General features: G+C 53.4%; 4 protein-coding genes across 5 annotated transcripts; 3 read left to right on the top strand and 1 right to left on the bottom strand.

Annotated features, from left to right (window-relative positions):
* Positions 1 to 1,598: 1,598 nt before the first annotated feature.
* LOC112878843 (7-deoxyloganetin glucosyltransferase-like) lies at positions 1,599 to 3,615 on the top strand. The gene is made up of 2 exons (XM_025943074.1): positions 1,599 to 2,269; positions 2,404 to 3,615. Exons 1-2 carry the CDS (start codon positions 1,756 to 1,758, stop codon positions 3,396 to 3,398), a joined length of 1,509 nt encoding a protein of 502 aa, XP_025798859.1. The 5' UTR covers positions 1,599 to 1,755; the 3' UTR covers positions 3,399 to 3,615.
* Positions 3,616 to 6,450: 2,835 nt separating this feature from the next.
* On the top strand, positions 6,451 to 8,535 carry LOC112886586 (7-deoxyloganetin glucosyltransferase-like). Its single transcript, XM_025952536.1, has 2 exons — positions 6,451 to 7,254; positions 7,349 to 8,535. Exons 1-2 carry the CDS (start codon positions 6,750 to 6,752, stop codon positions 8,293 to 8,295), a joined length of 1,452 nt encoding a protein of 483 aa, XP_025808321.1. The 5' UTR covers positions 6,451 to 6,749; the 3' UTR covers positions 8,296 to 8,535.
* A 220-nt stretch (positions 8,536 to 8,755) lies between these two features.
* On the bottom strand, positions 8,756 to 14,594 carry LOC112886597 (RNA-binding protein 38-like). 2 transcript variants are annotated; one of them, XM_025952545.1, is made up of 6 exons: positions 13,828 to 14,594; positions 13,575 to 13,698; positions 11,420 to 11,561; positions 9,978 to 10,011; positions 9,359 to 9,632; positions 8,756 to 9,094 (listed from the first exon to the last, which is right to left on the bottom strand). In XM_025952545.1, the coding sequence occupies exons 1-6, from the start codon at positions 14,107 to 14,109 to the stop codon at positions 8,988 to 8,990; spliced, it is 963 nt and encodes a 320-aa protein (XP_025808330.1). In that variant the 5' UTR covers positions 14,110 to 14,594; the 3' UTR covers positions 8,756 to 8,987. The 2 variants fall into 2 exon arrangements, with proteins under 2 accessions (XP_025808330.1, XP_025808336.1); XM_025952551.1 differs by having other exon boundaries at positions 11,420 to 11,555.
* A 4,272-nt stretch (positions 14,595 to 18,866) lies between these two features.
* On the top strand, positions 18,867 to 21,800 carry LOC112878771 (lysine-specific histone demethylase 1 homolog 1-like). Its single transcript, XM_025942988.1, has one exon. It carries the CDS (start codon positions 19,006 to 19,008, stop codon positions 21,559 to 21,561), a length of 2,556 nt encoding a protein of 851 aa, XP_025798773.1. The 5' UTR covers positions 18,867 to 19,005; the 3' UTR covers positions 21,562 to 21,800.
* The last annotated feature ends 571 nt before the right edge of the window (positions 21,801 to 22,371 follow it).

Below are 22,371 nucleotides of genomic sequence, written 5' to 3'. Positions count from 1 at the left end.
GCATGACGCCGTTTCTTACGTCGAAGCTCACCGTGATGACGTACACAAGCGATTGCGATATTCTGGCTGCTGAATTTTGGGGTCAAACAAAGCCAAGAAAGACTGAGGGGCCAGCTCGACGACGTGATTACTACTCTATTATGTTAGCTCTCCTTTTCACCGTGTCTATATGTGATGGTGTGAGGTCAACGCGAAGAAGGGGCCACGCCGGCAGGAGCCAGCCCGCGAGCGAGGGAGCTGGCCGCCCCTCGGACGACGACACACCTGAATGATGCGTAGTACACCAGCCCAAGAAACAGGGAGGCCTAGCCGCTGCGGGCCCATGTTTGCTTCTGTCTTGCTGCGCGCAAAGAAACCCAAATATCATTTCGCCACGTACATGGTCGCACACATCCGCACGCAACGGGGTCTCAAGACGCGTTTGATTCCAGAGAGCTAAATTTTAGAAGTATTAAATAAAATTAAATTATAAAACTAATTACAGAACTCCTATGCTAATTCGCGAGATGAATTTAATGAGATATATTAATACATAATTAGCGGATGGCTATTATAGCATTATTGTAGCAAATCATAACTTAATTAAGCTCATTGAATTCATCTTGTGAATTAGCACCCATCTATGCAAAAAGTTTGTAAACAGATTTTATTTAATAATCATAAGTAAAAAGATTCTCTTTGACGTGATAGGTCTGAACTTTAGCCCTCCAAAATCAAACGGGGTCTCGATCTCTGGAGCTTGGTGGGTGAGGTGTCAGAGAAAGGTCTCTGTAATGCCTTCTATTTTTATCTTTTGAAAAGATGGCTTTAGGATGGCTTGGACTTTTGGAAGAAAAAGATACTCCTTTCGTTCCAAATTACATGTCGTTTTAGCAAATCTAGATACATAGATTTTGATATGCATCTAAATATACTCTATGTCTAAATACATAGCAAAAATTATATATCTAGATTTGCTAAAATAAACTACAATTTGAAATGGAGTGACATACTTACAAGCAATTATTGAGCTGATGGAACCTGCAATCTTCTTTAGTTAGGCGCTAATGTAGCCGGCTGCTATCAATACGCCGTGCCAAAAATTCAGGAGTACGTTAAAGTACAAACTAATCCTAGATGATTCCAAACCGGCGTAGGATCTTATCAAAAGAAAAAAAAAACACCCGGCGTAGGAAGTGTCCAAATCGCACTGAACTGTCGACACAAGTGCAAAAGAAATTATTAAGATGGGCTGGGCCTACATGGATACAGAAAACGCCCTTGGTTCAATTTTATTGGGCTCCAATTATTTGTTTCCGCCAGAAAGAAGCCCATTGCTCTTTAGAAATCACGATTTCGGTGCAAACCAGCGGGTGGGCCGCATCCAGAATAACCACACACCTGTACCCCAGTGATCCGCATCGGGCATTAATGATAAATTATCCGTATCTAGAAAAAATAATGATGAATTATCCTAACAAGAAACATGTACCCTAGCGAAATAGAGTCGGCACCACCCTACGCCGTGCCCATGTCACTTTATTTTACTCCGAGTGGAAAGCCCACTTCAAAAACGCCGGCCGCCGTCTACCTCCACAGGCGGACAACACACAACCAGCCATCACTGTCACGCGCGACCTGCTCTGCCACGGCGCTTTCGGAGTTCAGCGCGGAGGAACAGCACCTCCGGATCTGCGCCTGCGAACACCCGCCGCTGCCTCCCAGGCGTTGCCGGCCGGCGCAGCTCCAGGCGCCCGGGTACCGGGACCGGCAACGATGAGCCCCGAGGAGGCGGCGCAGCGGCCGCACGCCGTGCTCATCCCGCAGCCGGCGCAGGGCCACGTCACGCCGATGCTGCACCTCGCCAAGGCGCTGCACGCCAGGGGGTTCCACATCACCTACGTCAACTCCGAGTACAACCACCGGCGCCTGCTCCGGTCCCGCGGCCCGGGGTCCCTCGCCGGCGCCGACGGCTTCCGCTTCGAGGCCGTGCCGGACGGCCTGCCGCCGTCCGAGAACGACGACGTCACGCAGGACATCGCCGCGCTCTGCCTCTCCACCACCGAGCACAGCGCCGCGCCGTTCAGGGACCTGTTGGCGAGGCTGAACTCCACGCCCGGGAGCCCACCTATCATCTGCGTCGTAGCCGACGGCGTGATGAGCTTCGCGCAGAGGGTCGCCGAGGAGATGGGGATCCTGGCCTTGGTCTTCTGGACCACGAGCGCCTGCGGCTTCATGGGGTACCTTCACTTCGCCGAGCTCATCAGACGAGCCTACGTGCCACTGAAAGGTACCAAGCATTGACATCAATTCAGATGAGAATTACCTCTGAATCGAGTTCCGATCTGAAACCGACAATTTGCCAAAACTAAATTGCCCCACACAAAAGAATGAAATGCTCTTGTTTGTTCTGCACATTGCTAGACGAAAGTGACCTGACAAACGGGTACCTGGACACCGCAATCGACTGGATCCCCGGCATGCCAGGCATCCGTCTGAAGGACATCCCCAGCTTCATCAGGACGACGGACCGGGACGACGTGATGCTCAACTTCGACGGCGGCGAGGCGCAGAACGCGCGCAAGGCCCGCGGGGTCATCCTCAACACGTACGACGCGCTGGAGCAGGGCGTGGTGGACGCGCTGCGCCGCGAGTTCCCGCGCGTGTACACCGTCGGCCCGCTCGCCGCGTTCGCGAACGCCGCGCGGGGAGGCGAGCTGGACGCGATCGGCGGGAACCTCTGGAAGGAGGACACCAGCTGCCTCCGGTGGCTGGACACCCAGCCGCCGGGCTCCGTCGTGTACGTCAACTTCGGCAGCATCACGGTGATGTCCCCCGCTCAGCTCGCCGAGTTCGCGTGGGGCCTGGCGGGCTGCGGCAGGCCGTTCCTGTGGGTCATCAGGCCGGACCTCGTCTCCGGCGAGAACGCCAAGCTGCCGGAGGAGTTCGTCACGGACACCAAGGAAAGGGGCGTCCTCGCGAGCTGGTGCCCGCAGGAGCTGGTCCTCTCGCACCCGTCCGTCGGGCTGTTCCTGACGCACTGCGGGTGGAACTCCACGCTGGAGAGCATATGCGCCGGCGTGCCGATGCTCTGCTGGCCCTTCTTCGCCGAGCAGCCGACGAACTGCCGGCACGTGTGCGCCAAGTGGGGGATCGGGATGGAGATCGACAGCGACGTGAGGAGGGAGGGGGTGGCGCGGCTCTTGCGCGAGGCCATGGACGGCGAGAGCGGCAAGGCGATGAGGGTGAAGGCGATTGTGTGGAAGGAGAAAGCTCGAGAAGCGGTGGAGGAAGGTGGATCCTCGAGGGAAAACATGGACCGCCTCGTCGAATTCTTGCTCGCACGGAATGATGATGATTGTCGGAGTATTTGTTCATCGGGTGGCGGAGTTTACCCGTCTAATTTCAGTGCAGGATGAGTTTGGGGAGCTAAGAAGGGCTTAAATCAAGAGACGCACGAATACGAGAAATACACAAGGGTTTAGAGTGGTTCGGACCGCCGGAGTCTAAAATCCTACGTCCACTGTGTGTTGTATTTCTTATAGGTCCGTGGAAAGCTTGAGAGAATTTCCGAGAACCTTAGTGCCTCTGGAACTTCGGAAAACTTGATTTCTAACGTGCGCACCCTCCGTTTTATAGGCTCAAGGGGAGCGCGTACACTAAGCGGGATCCCGATAGATGGATCTGGCGACATATTAAATAACGTACACATTGGAGATGGAATGCTACAGATTCGGAAATCTTTCCTTCGGCCCCGTGTGTATTCTCCGTCTGAATTTGATCTTGTGCCGTCTCGTCTGCACAGGGTCTGCTGCCAGTGATATGCATAGTGGGAGACGTGCTGTCACTGCTGGGTTAGGTTACGGTTCCCGCTGACAGGCGAAGGAGCTATGTTGACCTGCCGTGCTGTAGCCTCCGCGCACCCTGTAGCAGCGCACGCTGCGGCCCTCCTGCGGCAGATCATAATTACCTTTTCCTCACGCGCACGGCACTGTGACGTGACTACACACTGCCCGTCAGCGTACACAGTGTGGTAATGCGACGCGCCGCCTCGGTAACAGACGGGCTTACCGTGGTGTCAGCATACCTGCCCAACGTGTCAGTGGACAACTCATGCCCTGTCTTGAGCACGCACACCCCACCTACCCGTATTTAATGTGGTAGCTGGGCTGGCTTCCCGCAGAAGGCTGGCTGCCACCGAACACGTGGCAGAGCTGGTCTAGCGGCCGCCTCCCCAGGGCACGTGGCGGCACCGGACCTCTTCCGCGGTGGGAAGGGAGATCCGGGCCGGACGTCCTGTCACCCAAAGGCTTAGTGCGAGGTTATAGATAACCTCGCGCTTCTCGGGTTGGACACACTAGCAGAAGGTACCCTGTCTGAATGTACCGATAATGATCCTGAATTTGCTAGAAAATGGGCTATGATAATCTTATAATTATCATAATATTTGTCTTAGAATTTGGGACCCTTTCGATTTGAAGTGAAAGATTTGATGTCTCCACTCAAGTACTCAACTATGAACAACCGTGTTCATATCAATTATCAAAAGAACGAACAAGACGTGGTTAGAAGATGTATAAATTCTGCGATGCTGATTTTTCTGTAAGAAATCTATGGAACGCGCCACGACTGGCCTGGCCTGATCAGGGCGTCACGTCATCTGGGCTTCTGGGCCGAAGACGCCGAACAGTTTGATCGGCCTGATGAACTCAAGGCCCTTTCGGCTTATGGGCTGTGCGCGGCATTTTTGTTTTGTCCCGTTGCCAATGTTAATCTCCACCAGCAGCTCCCCATCCTAAAAAAAAAACCTGCCCATCTTACACGGCAAGCCAGTCGCCAATGTTAATCTCTCTCTTTTTTGAAAAACGGAACGGCAGGAGAGCTGCCCGTTGTATTAATAAGAAGAGGGAAAGTTAAGAGGTTCCAGCATTGTACAATAGTTAGTACAAAGCAAGAAAAATGGAGCACTTAATGCACGCATGTGGACTCACACTCAATCAATAAGGCGTGCCGGTGTGCCTGATGTTTCGCGCTGGCCACAGCCACAACGATGCCTCATCTTTGATTTTTGCGGTCATCGCGAAAAGAGAGGGCTTCTGTACGATTGAAAATGCGAGCGTTGCGCTCCAGCCATACTTCCCAGCGTACAAGGATGACTAGGAATTTCAAACCTTGCGTGGAACATCTTACGTCTCGATCAATGCCGACCACCACTCATGGACTGAGGCTGTTGGTATCCAATTTGTTGGGTGCAGCGACGGTTCCGATGGCCAAGTAGAAATATCAGCCCAAATATGCCCAGTGAACCTACAATCGGAGAATAGGTGCATTCCGGTCTTAGGAACCCTGCGGCAAAAAACACAAGCTGGGTTATGTTTCCAACCTCTCGCCTGTAGTCTGTCCGCGGTCCAGATTCTATCTTGAACCGCTAGCCAACTGAAGAGTTTGCATTTTGGAGGTGCCCAAGCTGACCAGACGATTTCGTTGAGGTTTGTGCTGATTGCCTCTGTAAATTGAGTATGGTAAGCTGAGCTTATCAAGAACTGATCGGACTCGTTAAAATTCCATGAAATTTCATCCTAGATGTGCGGCCTCAAGTTCACATGTTGAGCACTCTTCCAAAGTTGCACAAATTCCGTAAATAGTCGTGCGAAGAAAGACGGGTGCAGAGGTCCAAATACTCTGTTAATGCCTTCTGTAGCGTTCTATTATTTTTCTTTAAAATTGTGTAGACAGATGGTGCCAGATCCTTTGGACAGAGGCCTTGAACCCATGCGCTGTTAAAAAGATATCATCTCTTCATTTCCAATTGTGATAGTTGTTGCTACCGCAAAATGCTCGTCTATTTCGCTGCAGTTGCCGACCCAAGACTTGTCCTCCGGATTCCAAGATCGCGGCTCTCATGAATTTACCTATATGTAAAATACTCAGACCTCCATTTTTGTTTGATCTCGCAGCCCGTATCCAATTCATCTTGCAATTATCGCTTGTAATTCTTTCGGTGCACATCCATAAGGGCATAGTAAATTGCCTAGTGGAGGTGATCGGTCTTCGTGCACATCCATAACGGCAACACCAATGTATTTGGACCAAGTAGTCCATAGCGGTGGGTCCTATTCATAGTAAGCTATTACTATTGCAAAGTTCACAATGTTGAGTGCAAAAATAAATAGTATTGAGTTGATATGGAGAAAGAGAAGGAAGGAGAGAGATGGAGAAAAGGGGAGGGTGGAGTGTGATAAATTGATATTTTATTTTTAATAGGCACCTTTTGCTATGGACCACCATATGAACTACCTTCACAATTGTTGAGGTAGGTTGATTGGAATATTTTAATCGCTGTGAACTGGTTTTGGACCGTCGCCCTAACATCAGTTTTTACTCTCCCACGCCAGTAGTATACTGACAGCAGGCTCCATGACCATTGGCAACTCCAGGATTCCCGCTGGTCGACGCCGGCGCCCGGCAGCCATGGCGCTCCAATCACGACCCAGCGCCGGGATAATATACTGTACCAGCCATCGCTGTAAGCATCAGCGACTGCTTCGTCGCGGCTCTCCGAGCCACGGCTCGGCACTACGATTCGTAGAGCCGCATCGATCCCGCCGCGTGGTCAATCGCGATCGCCTTGGCTCTTCCTCTTCTTCCTTCTCCGCAGGAGATCGATGCCTCTCCATATATACAGTGCCGGCATGCCGTAAGGTGCCCAGCTGACCATCACCGCGTCTTCCCGGCACGCTCATCGCTCGTTGAACGAAGAAACCCCCGCGATGGGCTCCAACTCGCGGCCCCACGCGGTGTTCCTCCCGTATCCGGCGCAGGGCCACGTCACGCCGCTGCTGCAGCTCGCCAAGGTGCTGCACGCCAGGGGCTTCTTCATCACCTACGTCCACTCCGAGTACAACCGCCGCCGCCTGCTCCGGTCCCGGGGCGCGGGCGCCCTGGCGGGCCTCGACGACTTCCGGTTCGAGGCCATCCCCGACGGCCTGCCGCCGTCGGCCAACGACGACGTCACGCAGGACATCCCCGCGCTCTGCGACGCCCTGTCCCGGAGCGCCGCCGCGCCGTTCGGGGACCTCCTGGCGAGGCTGAACAGCGCGCCGGGCCGGCCGCCGGTCACCTGCGTCGTGCTGGACAACTTCATGAGCTTCGCGCAGAGGGTGGCCAACGGGATGGGCATACTGGCGCTCGTGTTCTGTACCATGAGCGCGTGTGGCTTCATGGGCTACCTCCAGTTCATGGAGCTCATGGACAGAGGCTACGTGCCACTCAAAGGTGATTAAAGGCCCAAAAGGCCATGCACGAGCAGGTTCTTCATTTCCTCATGATTTGGCACCGGTTTGACATGTGTGTGTTGGGCATGTCGCAGATGAGAGCTTCCTGACCAACGGGTACCTGGACACGGTGCTCGACTGGGTGCCCGGGATGCCAGGCATCCGGCTGCGGGACATCCCCAGCTTCATCCGTACGACGGACCCGGACGACTTCATGGTCCACTTCGACGGCGGCGAGGCCCAGAACTCGCGCCACGCGCAGGGGATCATCGTCAATACGTTCGACGAGCTGGAGCAGGACGTCGTCGACGCGCTGCGCCGCGAGTTCCCGCGCGTGTACACCGTCGGCCCGCTCGTCACGTCCGTCAAGACCTTGGCCCGCCCCGACGCGGCCGCGATCAGCGGCAACCTCTGGAAGGAGGACGCCAGCTGCTTCCAATGGCTGGACGCCCAGCGGCCCGGCTCGGTCGTGTACGTCAACTTCGGCAGCATCACGGTCATGACGCCGGCCCAGCTCGCCGAGTTCGCCTGGGGTTTGGCGAGCTGCGGCCGGCCGTTCCTGTGGGTCATCCGGCCGGACCTCGTCACCGGCGAGAAGGCTGTACTGCCGGAGGAGTTCTTCGCCGAGACCAAAGGGAGAGGGCTCTTCCTGAACTGGTGCCCGCAGGAAGAGGTCCTGTCGCACCCGTCGACCGGGTTGTTCCTGACGCACTCCGGGTGGAACTCGACGCTGGAGAGCATATGCGCCGGCGTGCCGATGATCTGCTGGCCGTTCTTCGCCGAGCAGATGACGAACTGCCGATATGCCTGCGCCAAGTGGGACATTGGGCTGGAGATTGACAACAATGTCACAAGGGAGGAGGTGGCGCGACTCGTCAAGGAAGCCATGGATGGCGAGAAAGGCAGAGACATGAACGCGGAAGCAGCAATGTGGAAGGAGAAGGCCGTGGCGGCAACGGAGGAAGGCGGGGCCTCCAGCGTTAACATTGACTGTTTGGTCGGGTTCCTGCTCGAAGGAAGTGTTCCTACAACTGCAAGCTGATTATCTGAACAGTACTGTCGAATAGTTACAGACTTGCAGTGGAGTACATGCATATGAAAACCAAAGTGATTACCAATAAATTTACCCCCTTGGGCCAAACTATTGTAACATGTTAGTATTACATCTGTTTCTTTCAGGATAGGACCAAACTGTTGTATCATGTAAATGATGCGTTTATTCCTTCCAGGATAATCAGTTTAACAGTCGAAAACATAGCGGCATTGGATTTTGTTCATTTCAGATTGGAGGTGCATGTTTGCTTGTCAGTATGTTCAGGTAGGCTGGTAGTTTCACCTGTCATACTACAAAACGAGCTGCGAATCATTTTATTCTCTATGAACAAAACAGCGCGCAGTAGAATTCGGTGTCTGCCTCTCGATCAAAGGGCAAGTTAGTTCCTCACGAACAATGCATAGTTCAGGTAACTAACAGCACGACAGTACTTTGGACAGTAACATGCTACTGGAACTTATTCTGGCGAATTTCTGGATTTTGAACTTGAAATTCAGTTGGCCATACAATGGATTCAGCGAATAAATGCATTGCAAGAATTCGAAAAGAATCGGAAATAATGAAAGAACAAATCTTTGGATGCTTTTTCAGTCAAGATGTGAGTATCATGGAACTCTGTCAGACCACCAATAGTCTGCAGCAGTTTGACATCAGATCGTTTTGCCAGGATTTTCAGCAAGTCAGTTTGATGTGTTTGGATCTGAATTTGACGTTACAGGCCCTGAAGCTTCCTGGTTGTTTGTGCTTGTAGCTGCATCAGAAGAGGTTGGCTGAGCTGGTTGAGATCCTGTAAGATATGCCAGTAGTAAGATATCAGCTTTGCTGAAAAAAAGTGATGATGTGTAAGTTTTTTCTGGTGCAGTAACTTAGGTTGATACATCCAATTGTCAAAAGCTGGCATATAATTTTCTGATACTAAGATTTCATAGTAACAGATACCTTTCGAGTGTTGAATATGTGTACTGTTTAGAGTTATTAAACTAGAATGAGTTTGTCCTCTGCCTTTCAGCACCAAAGCTAACTGACAAAACAAAGAATGGGAGTGGCATACCGGATGCATTATCAGATTCCCTTGATACTGCATGAGGGGGCAGCTGGAGTCTGAAATTAGGCGGAAGTGAAGGCCCTGGTTGAAAAGAACCCTCCATCTGTGCCGCTGGCTGCTGAAAGAATGGTGGCCGTGCAGGTTGCTGCATCGGCGAGAAACTAGTCCTTGGACTCGGGGCACTAGACATGTACCCCATGTATTGGTAGGGTGGTCCTGAAGGAGAGGTTGGACCATACATCTGGTAGTAATGTTGCAGCACTTGAGGATTGTACAATGCCTGCTTATCAGTTTTCAGTTAGAGAGCCAGGTTGTAATAGTGCCTGATTCTGCTACAAAATATAACATGAAGTCTAATAGTAAACAAAGGCATTATCATGCAACCAACGCCAAGTTTCATTACAGAAAATTGTTGGTACGCAAAGAAGAGGAAATTTCAATGCCGAATTCAAAGTTTCAGACAACGGGCAGTAAACAGTGCAGTTTATCCTATTTTTTATAGGGTACTATTGCCAATTATTGAGGATGTATGTAGCAAGGAACAACTAGCATGCATGTGAGGGGAGTAAAAACAACAAAAATGACATCGAAGGGGAGGAGATGAAATGGTGATTGGATTGCTTGCCTGTTGGTATGGATAATCAGGTGGGTACCAGTACCTGCAAAAGTTTGCAGAACATCTTCAGTGCGTTATAAAAGATGGATAGTGATTGAGCTGAGCCTGAGGCCCATCATTGTCTCTCACTCCCAGAGACATATGTACCAACCATCATGGCTGTAAAGCCCAAAATTATCTCAGGCACTATTATATGTCGAGCTAAAATAAGGAGCACATCATACAGTCACTTCCCCCTTTCCAGTCCTTGCATCGTAGTACTTCGTTTAATAGTTCATTAGGAAAAGTTGCTGCCTGTTCAATGCTTGCAACAACCTAAAAACATCTAACCAGCTGGCAAGATCATATGAAGAGTACTGATCTTACAAACAAACAAAAAAATGCCAGGTAGGGGGCCTCTAAAATAGACATGAAATTAGAAAAATATCACCCTTACAAATCCCAAGGCTACTAGTATAGTAACTTGCATAAGAGCAAAGACAGAATCTATGAAGTAGGAAAATGGTCATGAAATCCTACTGCCAATGGATTGGTACGGAGGAGCACAGATTTGCAAATATCAGTGAAGCCAAGCGGAGCCAAGAGATGAATGCAGGCATTTAACTCTGCAGCAAACCAACAAAGTGAAGAGAGTGTTTGCAGGGCAGGCAACAGCAGAGCCCATGGTGGTCTGCTGTCTGGGGTAGAGAAAGAGGAGAGGAGGGCGGGACGGGACCACCAGCGTTGAATGCCCGCCCATGCTCAGCTGCTGCCTCCCTCCCCATCGGCCCAAATTTAATGGGCCTATCTCAGGGCCCAGCAGAAGAGGCATGGGGACACGTGGGCCATCTGCGCCGCTTGGCAACTGAACCCACCTGTCCGGTTGAGGAAACGATAACCGAAAGCTGCGCTCTGAAAGGAACATGATATCCCCCGATTCCGTGAAAGTGAAACGCACGCAGCAGTCAGGTACCCAGCTCGGTAAATGGAACATCAACAAAGACCAAGGACTTTCCGCTGTTCTCCTCCCACAAAAGAGCAGCTCAAATGGCTTGCTTTTCCACCACAACTCCTCCATCTATTTGCCTCCAAAGGTCAGTTCAGCACCGAAACCCCTGCCTAGAACACCAAAGTTCATGTCGTGAAACTGCACGGCTCTCAGAAATTCCAAACCCCCCAAAAGCCAGCCGCCACCAGTACGACGTGGACTTGTCACGACCTAACGAGTAACGCCGGCTATCCTCTCCGCTTCTCCGGATCAGAACAAGACGTGAGAAGGAGAGCACAATGACAGGGCACTGAAATGGACATGTGCCGCCGCTGTCAATTGATAAATTCAGAGTTGCGGTGTGCTCGGATCCCACGATGACGGTGATGCTCGTATCACCCGCGCATCATCGTGAGCTGAGCCGTGCAGCGATTTTTCAAGGCGGAACAGTTGAAACGTTATAGGCGGCGACAGGGGCACTCACCCGTAATGGGGATGGTAGAACACCGGGGCGGGGCCGTGCGGCGGGGTCATCTGCGACGGCAACCTGTAGGGCGCGCCAAGCGGCGGCTGATCCTGCGCGTGGGGCCCGCGGCCTCCTCCTCCTCCTCCTCCTCCTCCTCTACCTGCAGAGAAACGGTGGTGGCAATGGCACGTTAAACAGCAGGATGCAGAAGAAGCAATCGCGCACCAAACGTGGGCTCGTTTGGGAGGGCTCCAGCTCCATACTCGGAGGGTGGAGCTGGAGCTCGAGCAGGCGGAGCTAGTTTTTCTGGCTACGCCTGCTCTGCCATCCAGTAGGCAAAACCGTAAGAACGGCTCTCATATATTTTGGTGAACTCCTTCCCTCGTTTGGCAGGCTCCAGCACAAGCTGCTGAAGGAGCCGGAGGAACTGGAGCCCTCCAAAGGGGCTCAAATAATACACCGGGCAGTACAGAGCAGGTGTATGCATGTGTATTACGGACAGGGGGAGCATTGCTTCCGACTTGCGAGAACAGTTGCGTGGCCTGTGCGAGGGAGGTCTCACCATGTGCCCTGCGCTGGGTTGGGGTTTGACTGGCTGGCCAGGCGGGCTCGGGTTTCTTTCAGGGCATGATGGTTTTCTATGTGTTTGGATGGAAAGATGGCATTGTTTCAGAAAAATAATAGATCAGTCCTGTTTCTGAAGATCTGCATTTGGTCCGGGAATAATAGAAGAGGTTTTCTTTAAGTGAGCATTGCGTAGATTAGCACAGCGCCAAATGGTTCTGGGCTGTCTGTCCTAGCTAGCCAGCACTTGAACCAACTCCAATCTGGTGCTGCATTATTGTGTTTGTGCTGTAATGCACCGAACAGTTTTGCAGAAATAGTATGCAGGTTGTTGCTCTATTGCGGAAAGGAGAGAAAAAAAGACCAACGCCATGATACAACACACAGCTTATTTGAAAAGCGCCATAGCAATTGTATCAGATCGTAAAGGGAAACAAAGATGAAAACAACGCGGTTTCAAAATCCTAGCTAGATGATGCAGCATGTTCTGAGAGGCTCCTATTGACATTAAGGAATGCAAAAGCTGCATCTCAGCCCAACCCTTTCCACGCACAGAATCAATGCAATGCAAGCATCTATTCCTCCAGTGGTTGACACTCAACCGGGTCAAAGTCTGGGAGACTACAGGAAAGGGCCAGTACGAGCAGTATATGCTGCCGAACACTTTGCAAAGCCATGCACCGGTCTTCACCGGAAAAGAAAGGCGGCTGGATTCCCGATTCTCCAGCGATAATCTCCACCCCTTTACACCTCACTGTCGCTGGGACGACGCAGCAGAGCACACCACCAGCTGCGTGCTCGCGGTCAATGCAACTTGGTCTTTCTCTGCTGGCAGAGGAGGAAAAATAGTACCAGGCCCACTCGGCCGTCCCATAACCGCCACTCTGCCAACCAAAATGCTACCGGTATCGATCTTGCACAAGAGAGATTCTTGCCTAGACCGAGCTAGGGTCTCTTTGGAACGACGAAGAACTGGACGTGATAAAAAAATCCCCAAGCAGGGGTGGAGTGGCACCCAGATTTCATGGCTGATAGATATCCATGCTGCGTGACTAGACTCAACAAGGTGGGGGGTGAGGGTGAGTAGACCAGGCAGCGTGCAGGGGTGCAGCGAATTAGGGGGGGCAGCCACTGCAAGGCCAGCCTGGGCAAGCAAGCACAGCCATGATATCAGATGAGTGAGATGAGATATGGAGATGAGGCCATGACGACCCGTGGAGTCTTGAGCCATGGTTGATTAGTGCCCTGCTGCCTCCCCCGTCCCAATGCGGATATAGTAGTGGCCCTCCTGGCTCCCGTGTGCTGGCGCCCAGTGTTTCACCAGCTGGGGGCCGGGCTGCGCTGGGCCCCACCCATCTTCAGCCAGTAATCTCCCCTCCCCCGACCCCCAAGGGGGAGATTAAGGAGGAACACGGCGCCCTAATCAAGCCTATCTGGTCCGGTAAATCGATCGCGTACGGCCGCCGGCGCTAATGATGCCCCGGTTATTACTGCCATGCACATGCGCGTTGCCTTGCGAGCGCAAGGGAAAGTAAAGGAGAGGGGAGAAAAAAAAAGAGAGAGGGGCAGGAGGGGGCATTGATTTGGTTTGGCTCCTCGGGTCGCTCACCTCTCGCCTGCGCGGGCCGCGGCGGGCCGAACGCCGCAATGTTGCAGTTGGCGCGCCGCCCGGCGATCACCGGGTTCGGGTTCTGCACCGCCCGCGCCGCTGAGTCGGGGTCCCGGAAGATCACCTGCGGAGAGCACACGGAACCGATCTGAGACCAAGCGCGCATGCAGAGCGCTCGCGGCGGCGGCCGATCGGTCGGAGCGCACGGCGAGGACGAGGGGAAGAAGCGAGAGGAGGGGGGCCGTGGACTTACGAAGCCGTAGCCCTTGGAGCGGCCGGTCTCGCGATCGGTGATGACGACGGCCTCGAGTATCTCGCCGTAGGCCTCGAAGTGCTGGCGCAGCCCCTCGGACGGCGTCTCCCACGCCAGGCCCCCCACGAACACCTTGGTCAGCGTCGTGTCGCCGAACCGCGACCGGTGGTGGTGGTACGGGCCCCCGGACCCGGACCCGCCGCCGCCGCCGCCGCTGCCGCCGCCCGGGGGCGCGTGGGCCGGGGACCCGCCGGCGCCGGAGGACGACGACGAAGCCGCCATCTTACGTTGACGCACGCACGCGCCGCGCGTATCTGCCGTCCGCGTCTCCTTTCCCCTCCGCTCCGGTGTCTGGGACTCGCTCTCGACTAACAAGCCCCCGATCGATCTTCCTTTGTGTCCGGGGGCCAAAGAAAGGGCCGGGAGAGGAGACTAAACCTACACGGACTCTAGTGGTTTCGGCCGGGCCGGTTTGCTTCCCCGAGAGACCTGACCTCCTGCGCCTGCCCCCTCCCCTCTGGCTCCCTAGTATACCTCTCCCCTTCCATAACCTCGCGGTCTCTCTCTACCTCAGGAGAGAGCAGCGAGAGCAAAGGATTATGTTAAGAGGACGGAGGAGGGAGGGGAGAGATGGCAAGCAAGGCAGCCTGCCAGCCCAGCCGAGGAGGAGAGGGGGGGCCGTGGCTGCGCGCTGCGCTGGAAGAGAGGGCTGGGGCGTGGGATGACAGCTGCATGACCCTTCCTAGTCTCGTTTCCAATGGACTATATAATAAGGCACCTGCAACAACGCCAGCCTCCTTGTTCTCCATGCCATTTCTTTATGATGCCTCCTCCCTCCCCTCGCCACCTTCCCCCACTTGGGCGGGCGGGCGGGCGTCCCCCCCGTCGCTCTCGCGCGCCTCGGGCGACCACCCCGAGCCTGCCCAGCGCCAACACCGCGCGGGAACGTAACCAATGGCGACGCCGTGGCATCGGCAGGCAGGGGCCGCGCTGGAGCCGTCGACGCCGAGCTGGTGGCGTCGGCGGCTGGACAAGCTAACCTTGAGCCTAGCCTAGCAGCTAGGTGCGCCTAGTTGCTTCCTTGTCCGCATCGGCCACCCGAGCGTACGTACGTAGCTTTGCCTTGCTTTGGGCAACGACGTGATCAGGTGTGGACCGGCGGACACGCGCTAGCGATCTAGCTGGAGCGAGAGAAAGAGAGAGCCAAGTGCGTAATCATTAACGAGGTCGTCTCCGCTGCACAGCGTCACGCCGTCGCCATTAATAGCTCGCTAATGGCGTGATTAATTGAGAGTAATTCCGTACGAGAGCGTTGCCGACTTCATGCGGTTGTTACACGGTTCTGTGGGGGGGGGGATGCTTTTTTTTTTGACGAAAAAACTCATGAAAGAACAGGGGAATCAGAATTAGTACGAGCAGCAGATTGCATGAAAGCGAGCAAGGTCCGTTTCTTACTTTCTTTCAAGTTGACCATGCTGGAGATGGTCCCTATTTTTTTCGCCTATCGGTGTTGGCAAGGAGGGGAAATAAATGCGGTTCTCCGTTATCCACAAGGTCGGGGTAGTGAGTCACCGGCCACGTTAGCATGGAAGCCTTGTTGACGAAGCCCGGTGCTGGCCTAGAACGCACTCGAAAATTTTAAGGCAGGCTGGCCTTGACCTCCCGCTCGAGCTCTCGATCGGCTGTGGCGTGCAAGTTAGTGGCCTGCGTTCTGATCCAGTGATTCGCCCGGCGTTGGTTCGGCGCCGGCTTTTGTCCTCATAGCTCGGGACAAGTCAGGTTTCAGAGCCCGGTTCACTGAATAGTCATCTTCGGTAACTGACTGGGTGCTTCCATGACAGTGCGAGCTTAGTTGCTTGCCACTGTTGTATTGTACTCCTACGCGGCATCGCCTGTTCCGGAGGCGCAACGCAAGGAGCTAGCGGCTGTTACTACTACCCAAAAGCCCTGAAACCGAAACCCTTTGGCCGCGCGCAGACGATGCGGCCGGGAGCACCAGAACACGCAACTGGTAGACAGCGACGGGCCGGGCATGCACGCCCCCGTCGACCTTTCCGCTGGTTTCACTTCACCAACCTGTCCTCATGGAGCCTCAGCCTCGCACCGTCGCCAATTCATCCTTCTCCTTCCCCGGCCGGTCCCCGCCCGGGATGAGCATTGTTTAGTTTAATCTGGATCCCTTTTCCCTGCGCCGATCGATCGGCCATTAGCAACCGGGCGAGCGAGGCTGAATGGCTAATACCCCCCCGTCGCTGTCGGCCGTCAGACGACGGGCCCACTAAATCCCCCGGCGAGCACTAGCATTGGCTGGCCGCCGGTCGATCGGTTTCTTTAACGGCAAGCAACGAGGAGCGAGGCGAGCGGCGCCGGTGGGGACCGGACGACGCCAGCAAAGGCCAAACGCGAGGGACGATGAGGCCGATCCGCCTCGCGCCGTGCCGAGCCTTGGTTTTGGAGTGCACGACCCGTCGATCGCCACCCGACGAATCGTCAGCTGTATGGCTTACTCTACTCGCTCCCCGTTTTCTTGGTTATGTGGCGAGTGAATCTTGTTAGCTGGTGGCTGGGCTGGTCGATCGGGGGCGGCGGCGGCGAGTGAGTGTCGTGAGGGCGCCATCAGCCAATCCAGCCAGCCATCTAGCGATGGCGGCTTTGTTTATCGCTGCTGCTTCGGATTGTTTAGTCGCTGCGCACCTGGCGTCTCTTCCCGCCAGCACGAGCGGCCGCGGCGGCTTCCTTTGTTTGGTGTCAACTCGCGCGGCATCCAGCTGTTCCGACCAGCCAGCCGGCGCGAGGCTTGCCGCGGTCGGTACGCCACGCGCAAGCGTCCGTGTCTGTTCCGCGGCGAGCCGGCAGAGGCAGTTGCTGCTGCCCGGGCGAGGACGCACGCTGCTCCGGTGGCTGGCAGCTGGCGGACGCGGCGTGCGTACGAGCACCGAGAAATAACCCGAATCGTGGTCTGTCCGTAGGCCGTAGCCGACGGCGACTTCTGTGCTTCCGGATGGATATCTTTGCCGCTGTCTGTTCTCCCCAGCAAAATTTAGCAGCAGGGATCGTGTCGAGCTGTCGATCTTGGCTGCGGCCTTGCAGTGCTGGGCTGGACACATACGGCGCTTGCAGTAAAGATTGGACCTGGAGGGAGTGCTGCTGCGTCGTACGGCGAAGAAGAAGGTACTGCGATCAATCCAGAGCTTAGAAGATACATCTCTCTCTTCATGGACATGGAGAATGGAGGCGCGAAGATGGGTGTACCGCGTCGGCAGTATCCTCGCTTTGGTTAATTTCACAGGTGTCTCGTGTGTACACGGGGGTTCACTTGCACTGTGGTGGAAATTTTTGCCTCGCCCAGTCCAGATGCTGCAGAGTGGCCGTTTGCAGGATTCTCGTCGGCGACCGCACTGAGGCTTGAGCTCCACTGTGCTAGGAAGGCTCAACACAAAGCTTGCTGCGTAACTGGGCAGTCCAACCGTGTAGGCCTTGGGCTCATAGTCGTCGGGCGGTGGGCTAACTCAGAATCCATGATCCATTTTCAGCCCGGGGGCGGTGGTGGTGTGCGCGCGCGCCACCAGCATGCTTGGGCTTTAAACGATCATAGAGACTCTTGTTTAGATGGCACTTGGCCACTTGATAAACATGTGTTTTTTTACTGTTAGCTCTTGTAGCACTCGTGAATTGTGGCTCCTTCGAATGAGTTTTTTTTAACCTCAAAGTGCACCTAAACCTAAATATTAAGAGCCTCCTTCGTTTGTGGCATAATGTTCTGGCTCTTTCTATGCACAACGTTACAAAAGGGAGATAAAAAAGGAGAACGTTCAGGAGAAAAATAAAGCGGGCTTGCCACACTATAGAAATGGTAGTTATGGAGCAGTGGTGCAGCCAGAATTCCAGAGTTAGGTATTCCCATCTTCTAACTCAAAAAAAAGAGGCTCAGTTGAACAGTAAATTTTTTCTCCCTATATGCCAAAAATGATAATCAAATAAATAAATGTACAAGTTCTTCAAATAATCAATTCTAAAATATCCTTGGAACAAAAAAAACTTACAAAATGCATAAATAAAATTACAAAGTAGCTTTAACTTTTTGTTGTTTCATGGCTTCTACGGGTAGCTTTAACTTTGCGTTCCTTCGTGGCTTGGAAGCGGTTAATGATATCACATTCCTTCACTTGCAAAAAGAACTACCGCTTAATAAATGTGACCAAGCAATCATTCAAATATTGATCCCCCATCTTATTTCTCAATTTATTCTTCACATAGTTCATGGCAGAAAATATTCTCTCAGCACTAGTAGTGGCAACTGGAAGTACTAGCACCAATTTGAGAAGCATGTAAACAACATCAATTCTCTCACCCGGGCGTCGGCCCTCCGCCGGTCGGCCCTCGCGGCCTCATCGCCTCGCCCTCCTGGCCGGTGGCCGCGGCCAGCCGGCGGCGGCCGGTCTCCCCGCGGGCGTGCCGGCAGCCGCTGGGCGCCGCACGTGGCCCTAGGGTTCTTGATTTGGGGGGATTTTAGTTTTGCGATTTATGGATTTGGGGGAGAAGCAGCAGTGCGGCAGGTCGAGCGCTCCGCCTCTGCTCCGCCTCGTGCGTGCGTTCCGCGAGAGAGAGAGGGGGTCGTGCGGGGGCAGGGGGCTGGTGGGCTGCGATTGAGGGATTTGGATCGATGGGCTAGATTTAACTCAAGAAACGAAGAAACATGCCCAACTTTATATGTATATGTGTATAAACTTGAAGTATACTTGATTTTTTCTAAAAAAATTGGGTATTCCTGGGAATACCTAGGCATCAATGGAGCTCCGCCCTGTTATGGAGGTATTCACCAGCCATAACTGTTTATGAATAAGCTTTGTTCTTTGACTTTGCAATCTCTTATCGTCTTATAAAGCTTTTGCTCTCGTGACAACTACATGCATTGGCTTATCTGAGAAGACACGTCTGCGTTTACCGTCTTCGCGTTAACTGCGTCGATCACGTAATAAACTAAAAATACGCTTACCAAGTTGTTTTACGTCCACCAAAAAGCTACCTCTTCGGCTCTTCCCTTCCGACTCCCCCCACACTCCCGTTGCATCCGCGGTTCCGCCCTAGGCCAAGCCCTGGACCCTCGCAAATTCCCCAAATCCCCCGGCCCCCGCTCCCACCCGCCGACCTCGCCGCCAACCCTCCTCGCAGGCCCCAATGGAGGAAGGCAGCGACGCGCAACCGCCGCCCCCACCCCACGCCGAAGCCGCGGAGCAGCCACCCCCCGTCCCAATGGACCAGGACGAGGGCCGGGGAGCAGCCGCAGAACCCATGGAGGACGGAGAAACCGCCGCCGCAGATGCGTCCGAGGCCGCGGATCCCATGGAGGACGGGGAAACGGCAGGGGACTCCACCGCGGCCGCGGAGCCCATGGAGGACGACGCGCCCACGTCCTCCCCGACCCCGTCGGCGCCGTCCGCCACCGCGGCCGTCGACGACTCCACCATCGCGCGGAAGCGGCGCCGCCGGAAGAAGCAGTTCCCCGGTATGATTCCCACGGCCGGCGTCCGCGTCCTCCGTGGATCCTCCTCCTCCTCCGCCCACACCGCGGCGCATCTGACCGGCGTCCCGCGTCGCCGGGGGCGGCCCCCGACCTCCTCCTCCCTCCGCCTCGCCCGGGAGCTCGACTCCGAGGCCCTCATCGCTCTCGCCGCGGGGTTCCCCGCGGACTCCCTCTCCGAGGACGAGATCGTTGCCGCCGTGCTCCCACGCATTGGCGGCGCCGAGCAGGCCAACTACCTCGTCGTTCGCAACCACATCGTCGCGCTCTGGCGCTCTAATCCCCTTTCCCCAGTCGCACCCAACGCGGCGCTTGCTTCCATTCGCGCTGAGCACGCGCTCCTTGTTGCCGCGGCGCATTCCTTCCTGTCCGAGCACGCGTACATCAATTTCGGGCTTGCCCCCGCCGTCCTCTCGCTCCCCCCACGGTCTCCTCCCTCCTTTCCTCCCCCATCTGTCCTCATTATTGGCGCTGGCCTTGCTGGTCTGGGTGCGGCACGCCACCTTATAGCACTAGGCTTCAAGGTGGCCATCATCGAAGGTCGACTCCGACCTGGTGGCCGTGTGTTTACCAAGACAATGCGTTCATCTGCTGCAGAGTATCCTGACACAGTTGCTGCTGCTGACCTTGGAGGCAGCGTGCTCACCGGTATCAATGGGAATCCCCTTGGTGTCATCGCACGGCAGCTTGGATTCCCGCTCCACAAAGTGCGGGACAAATGCCCACTGTATCTTCCAGATGGCCGCCCAGTTGACCCCGACATGGATGCTCGAGTTGAGGCTGCATTTAACCAGCTTCTGGACAAGGTTTGCCAGTTGAGGCAGGTGATTGCAGATGGTGTGCCACATGGTGTTGATTTGTCACTGGGCATGGCACTTGAGGCATTCCGAGCAGCGCATGGTGTTGCAGCTGAGCATGAAGAAAGGATGCTTCTGGACTGGCATCTGGCGAACCTGGAGTATGCTAATGCTGCCCCTCTTGCTGATCTCTCCATGGCCTTCTGGGACCAGGATGATCCATATGAAATGGGCGGAGACCACTGCTTTATTCCTGGTGGAAATTCTCAGTTTGTCCGTGCACTTGCTGATGGCATCCCGATATTCTATGGACAGAATGTGCGAAGGGTACAGTATGGGCGTGATGGTGTGATGGTGCACACTGATAAGCAGTCGTTTCGTGGTGATATGGTTCTCTGTACAGTTCCTCTTGGCGTGCTCAAGAAGGGTGACATCAAGTTTGTGCCTGAGCTACCAGCTCAGAAAAAAGAGGCCATCCAGAGATTGGGTTTTGGTCTGCTTAACAAGGTTGTGATGCTGTTCCCATATGATTTCTGGGATGGTAGGATTGATACATTTGGTCACTTGACAGAAGACTCTTGTCAGCGTGGCGAGTTCTTCCTGTTCTACAGCTATTCTTCTGTCTCAGGAGGGCCATTGCTCATTGCCCTTGTTGCTGGGGAATCTGCAGTCAAGTTTGAGGAGGCTTCACCAATGGAAAATGTTGAGAAGGTGCTGGAAACACTTAGGAAAATCTTTTCTCCCAAGGGGATTGAAATTCCAAACCCATTGCAAGCAATATGCACTCGATGGGGTACCGACAGGTTTACTTATGGATCATACTCATATGTTGCTATTGGCGCCTCTGGTGATGACTATGACATTTTGGCTGAGAGTGTGCATGATAGAGTTTTCTTTGCTGGGGAGGCAACAAATAGGCGGTACCCCGCTACAATGCATGGAGCCCTGCTTAGTGGGTATAGGGAGGCTGCTAACATTTTAAGAGCAGCTAGAAGGAGAGCTAAAAAAGTGGACTCGCCTGAGAAAATGGATATTAATATTGAAGTAAAAGTGGATGTCAACGGTGAAGTCAAAGACAATGTTAAAGATAGCAACATTCGTTTGGATGATCTCTTCCGTTCTCCTGATGATGCATTTGGGGGTTTCTCAGTTCTCCATGATCCATCTACCTCGGAACCCGATTCAATTTCCTTGCTGCGTGTTGGAATTGGTGCTAGAAAGCTAGGTTCTGGTTCACTTTTCCTCTATGGATTGATAATGAGAAAGAATGTACCTGTGCTGGCTGCAATTGAGGGTGATGAACAACGGTTGAGTACAATGTACCGAGATTTTGGGACAAAACTTGTGGGATTGGATAGCTTGGGTGATGCTGGGGAAAGCCTTATCTCTCGGATAAAGGCTGCTTATAGGAAATAATGCCAAAGTATGTTTAGATGGTCAACTGTCACCTGTAATCGTTTTCAGCTCCGAGCGCTGAGTTCTTATGCTCAGCATAGTTACTGACCTCTGTAATTCATTCATTTGATTAATTGCCTCATTTTTCTCGTCTCTCATCAATGTGTTAAGTTCTGCCATGTTGTGCTGAACTGCTGATAAACCATCGGAGAATAATCAAAGTTCATATCACCACATCAAACAATGTGGTTTTCGAATCAGCGCTGCTTGTTCGTAACTGGTACATTTCTCATAAACTAGTGTAGTTACGTTATTGTTTATACATGCTGCAGCTCTATGATGTAGAGTTTGTTACGTTGTTAGCATGTGATCTGACCTTAGGGGGGCTTAACATTTATCTGTAATTCTGGATGAGTTGTTCCACTTCCACTTCCACCTATAATGTCATGGGAAATGTGGAGAACAAAAGGATATGAGGTTCTCGATGACCCTAGCATATTAATATTCTGGTGAGCTTTAAATGCTTATGGTTCATGTTCTAACTATGTACATTTTCTTCTCAATTTGTGCTCTGTTTCAATAAAGTTTTCTTTATTTTAGTGTCTTGAATATTGTGCTCTACGAAAATTTCTGATTCAGTTGAAGTTTGAACAAAATCATAAGGATTTGGTCATTTGGATCCCGATCTTCCCTATCCATACAAGCACTTAGTAACATTTCTTCTAACAATTTGGTCAGTTAGTTAGATCATCCATCCTTCTACCCAGCATTCAATCAATTTCTGTGCCCTAACACAACATTCTGTGAGATCACAAGATATTAGCACTATTT

Source organism: Panicum hallii, chromosome 1 (genome assembly GCF_002211085.1).
Source record: "Panicum hallii strain FIL2 chromosome 1, PHallii_v3.1, whole genome shotgun sequence".
In the NCBI taxonomy this organism is placed as follows: Eukaryota; Viridiplantae; Streptophyta; class Magnoliopsida; order Poales; family Poaceae; genus Panicum; species Panicum hallii.
This window is presented reverse-complemented; position numbering and strand designations above follow the sequence as displayed.

What these genes read in the sequence shown, in the direction of transcription:
- LOC112878771 (XM_025942988.1), top strand. Translation starts at nt 19,006, where the DNA reads ATGGAGGAAGGCAGCGACGCGCAACCGCCGCCCCCACCCCACGCCGAA.
- LOC112886586 (XM_025952536.1), top strand. Translation starts at nt 6,750, where the DNA reads ATGGGCTCCAACTCGCGGCCCCACGCGGTGTTCCTCCCGTATCCGGCG. An exon ending in AGGCTACGTGCCACTCAAAG is followed by an intron (nt 7,255 to 7,348) that starts GTGATTAAAGGC and finishes GGCATGTCGCAG; the next exon opens with ATGAGAGCTTCCTGACCAAC.
- LOC112878843 (XM_025943074.1), top strand. Translation starts at nt 1,756, where the DNA reads ATGAGCCCCGAGGAGGCGGCGCAGCGGCCGCACGCCGTGCTCATCCCG. An exon ending in AGCCTACGTGCCACTGAAAG is followed by an intron (nt 2,270 to 2,403) that starts GTACCAAGCATT and finishes GCACATTGCTAG; the next exon opens with ACGAAAGTGACCTGACAAAC.
- LOC112886597 (XM_025952545.1), bottom strand. Translation starts at nt 14,109, where the DNA reads ATGGCGGCTTCGTCGTCGTCCTCCGGCGCCGGCGGGTCCCCGGCCCAC. An exon ending in TTCTACCATCCCCATTACGG is followed by an intron (nt 10,012 to 11,419) that starts GTGAGTGCCCCT and finishes AAACTTTTGCAG; the next exon opens with GTACTGGTACCCACCTGATT. An exon ending in GGAATCTGATAATGCATCCG is followed by an intron (nt 9,095 to 9,358) that starts GTATGCCACTCC and finishes CATATCTTACAG; the next exon opens with GATCTCAACCAGCTCAGCCA.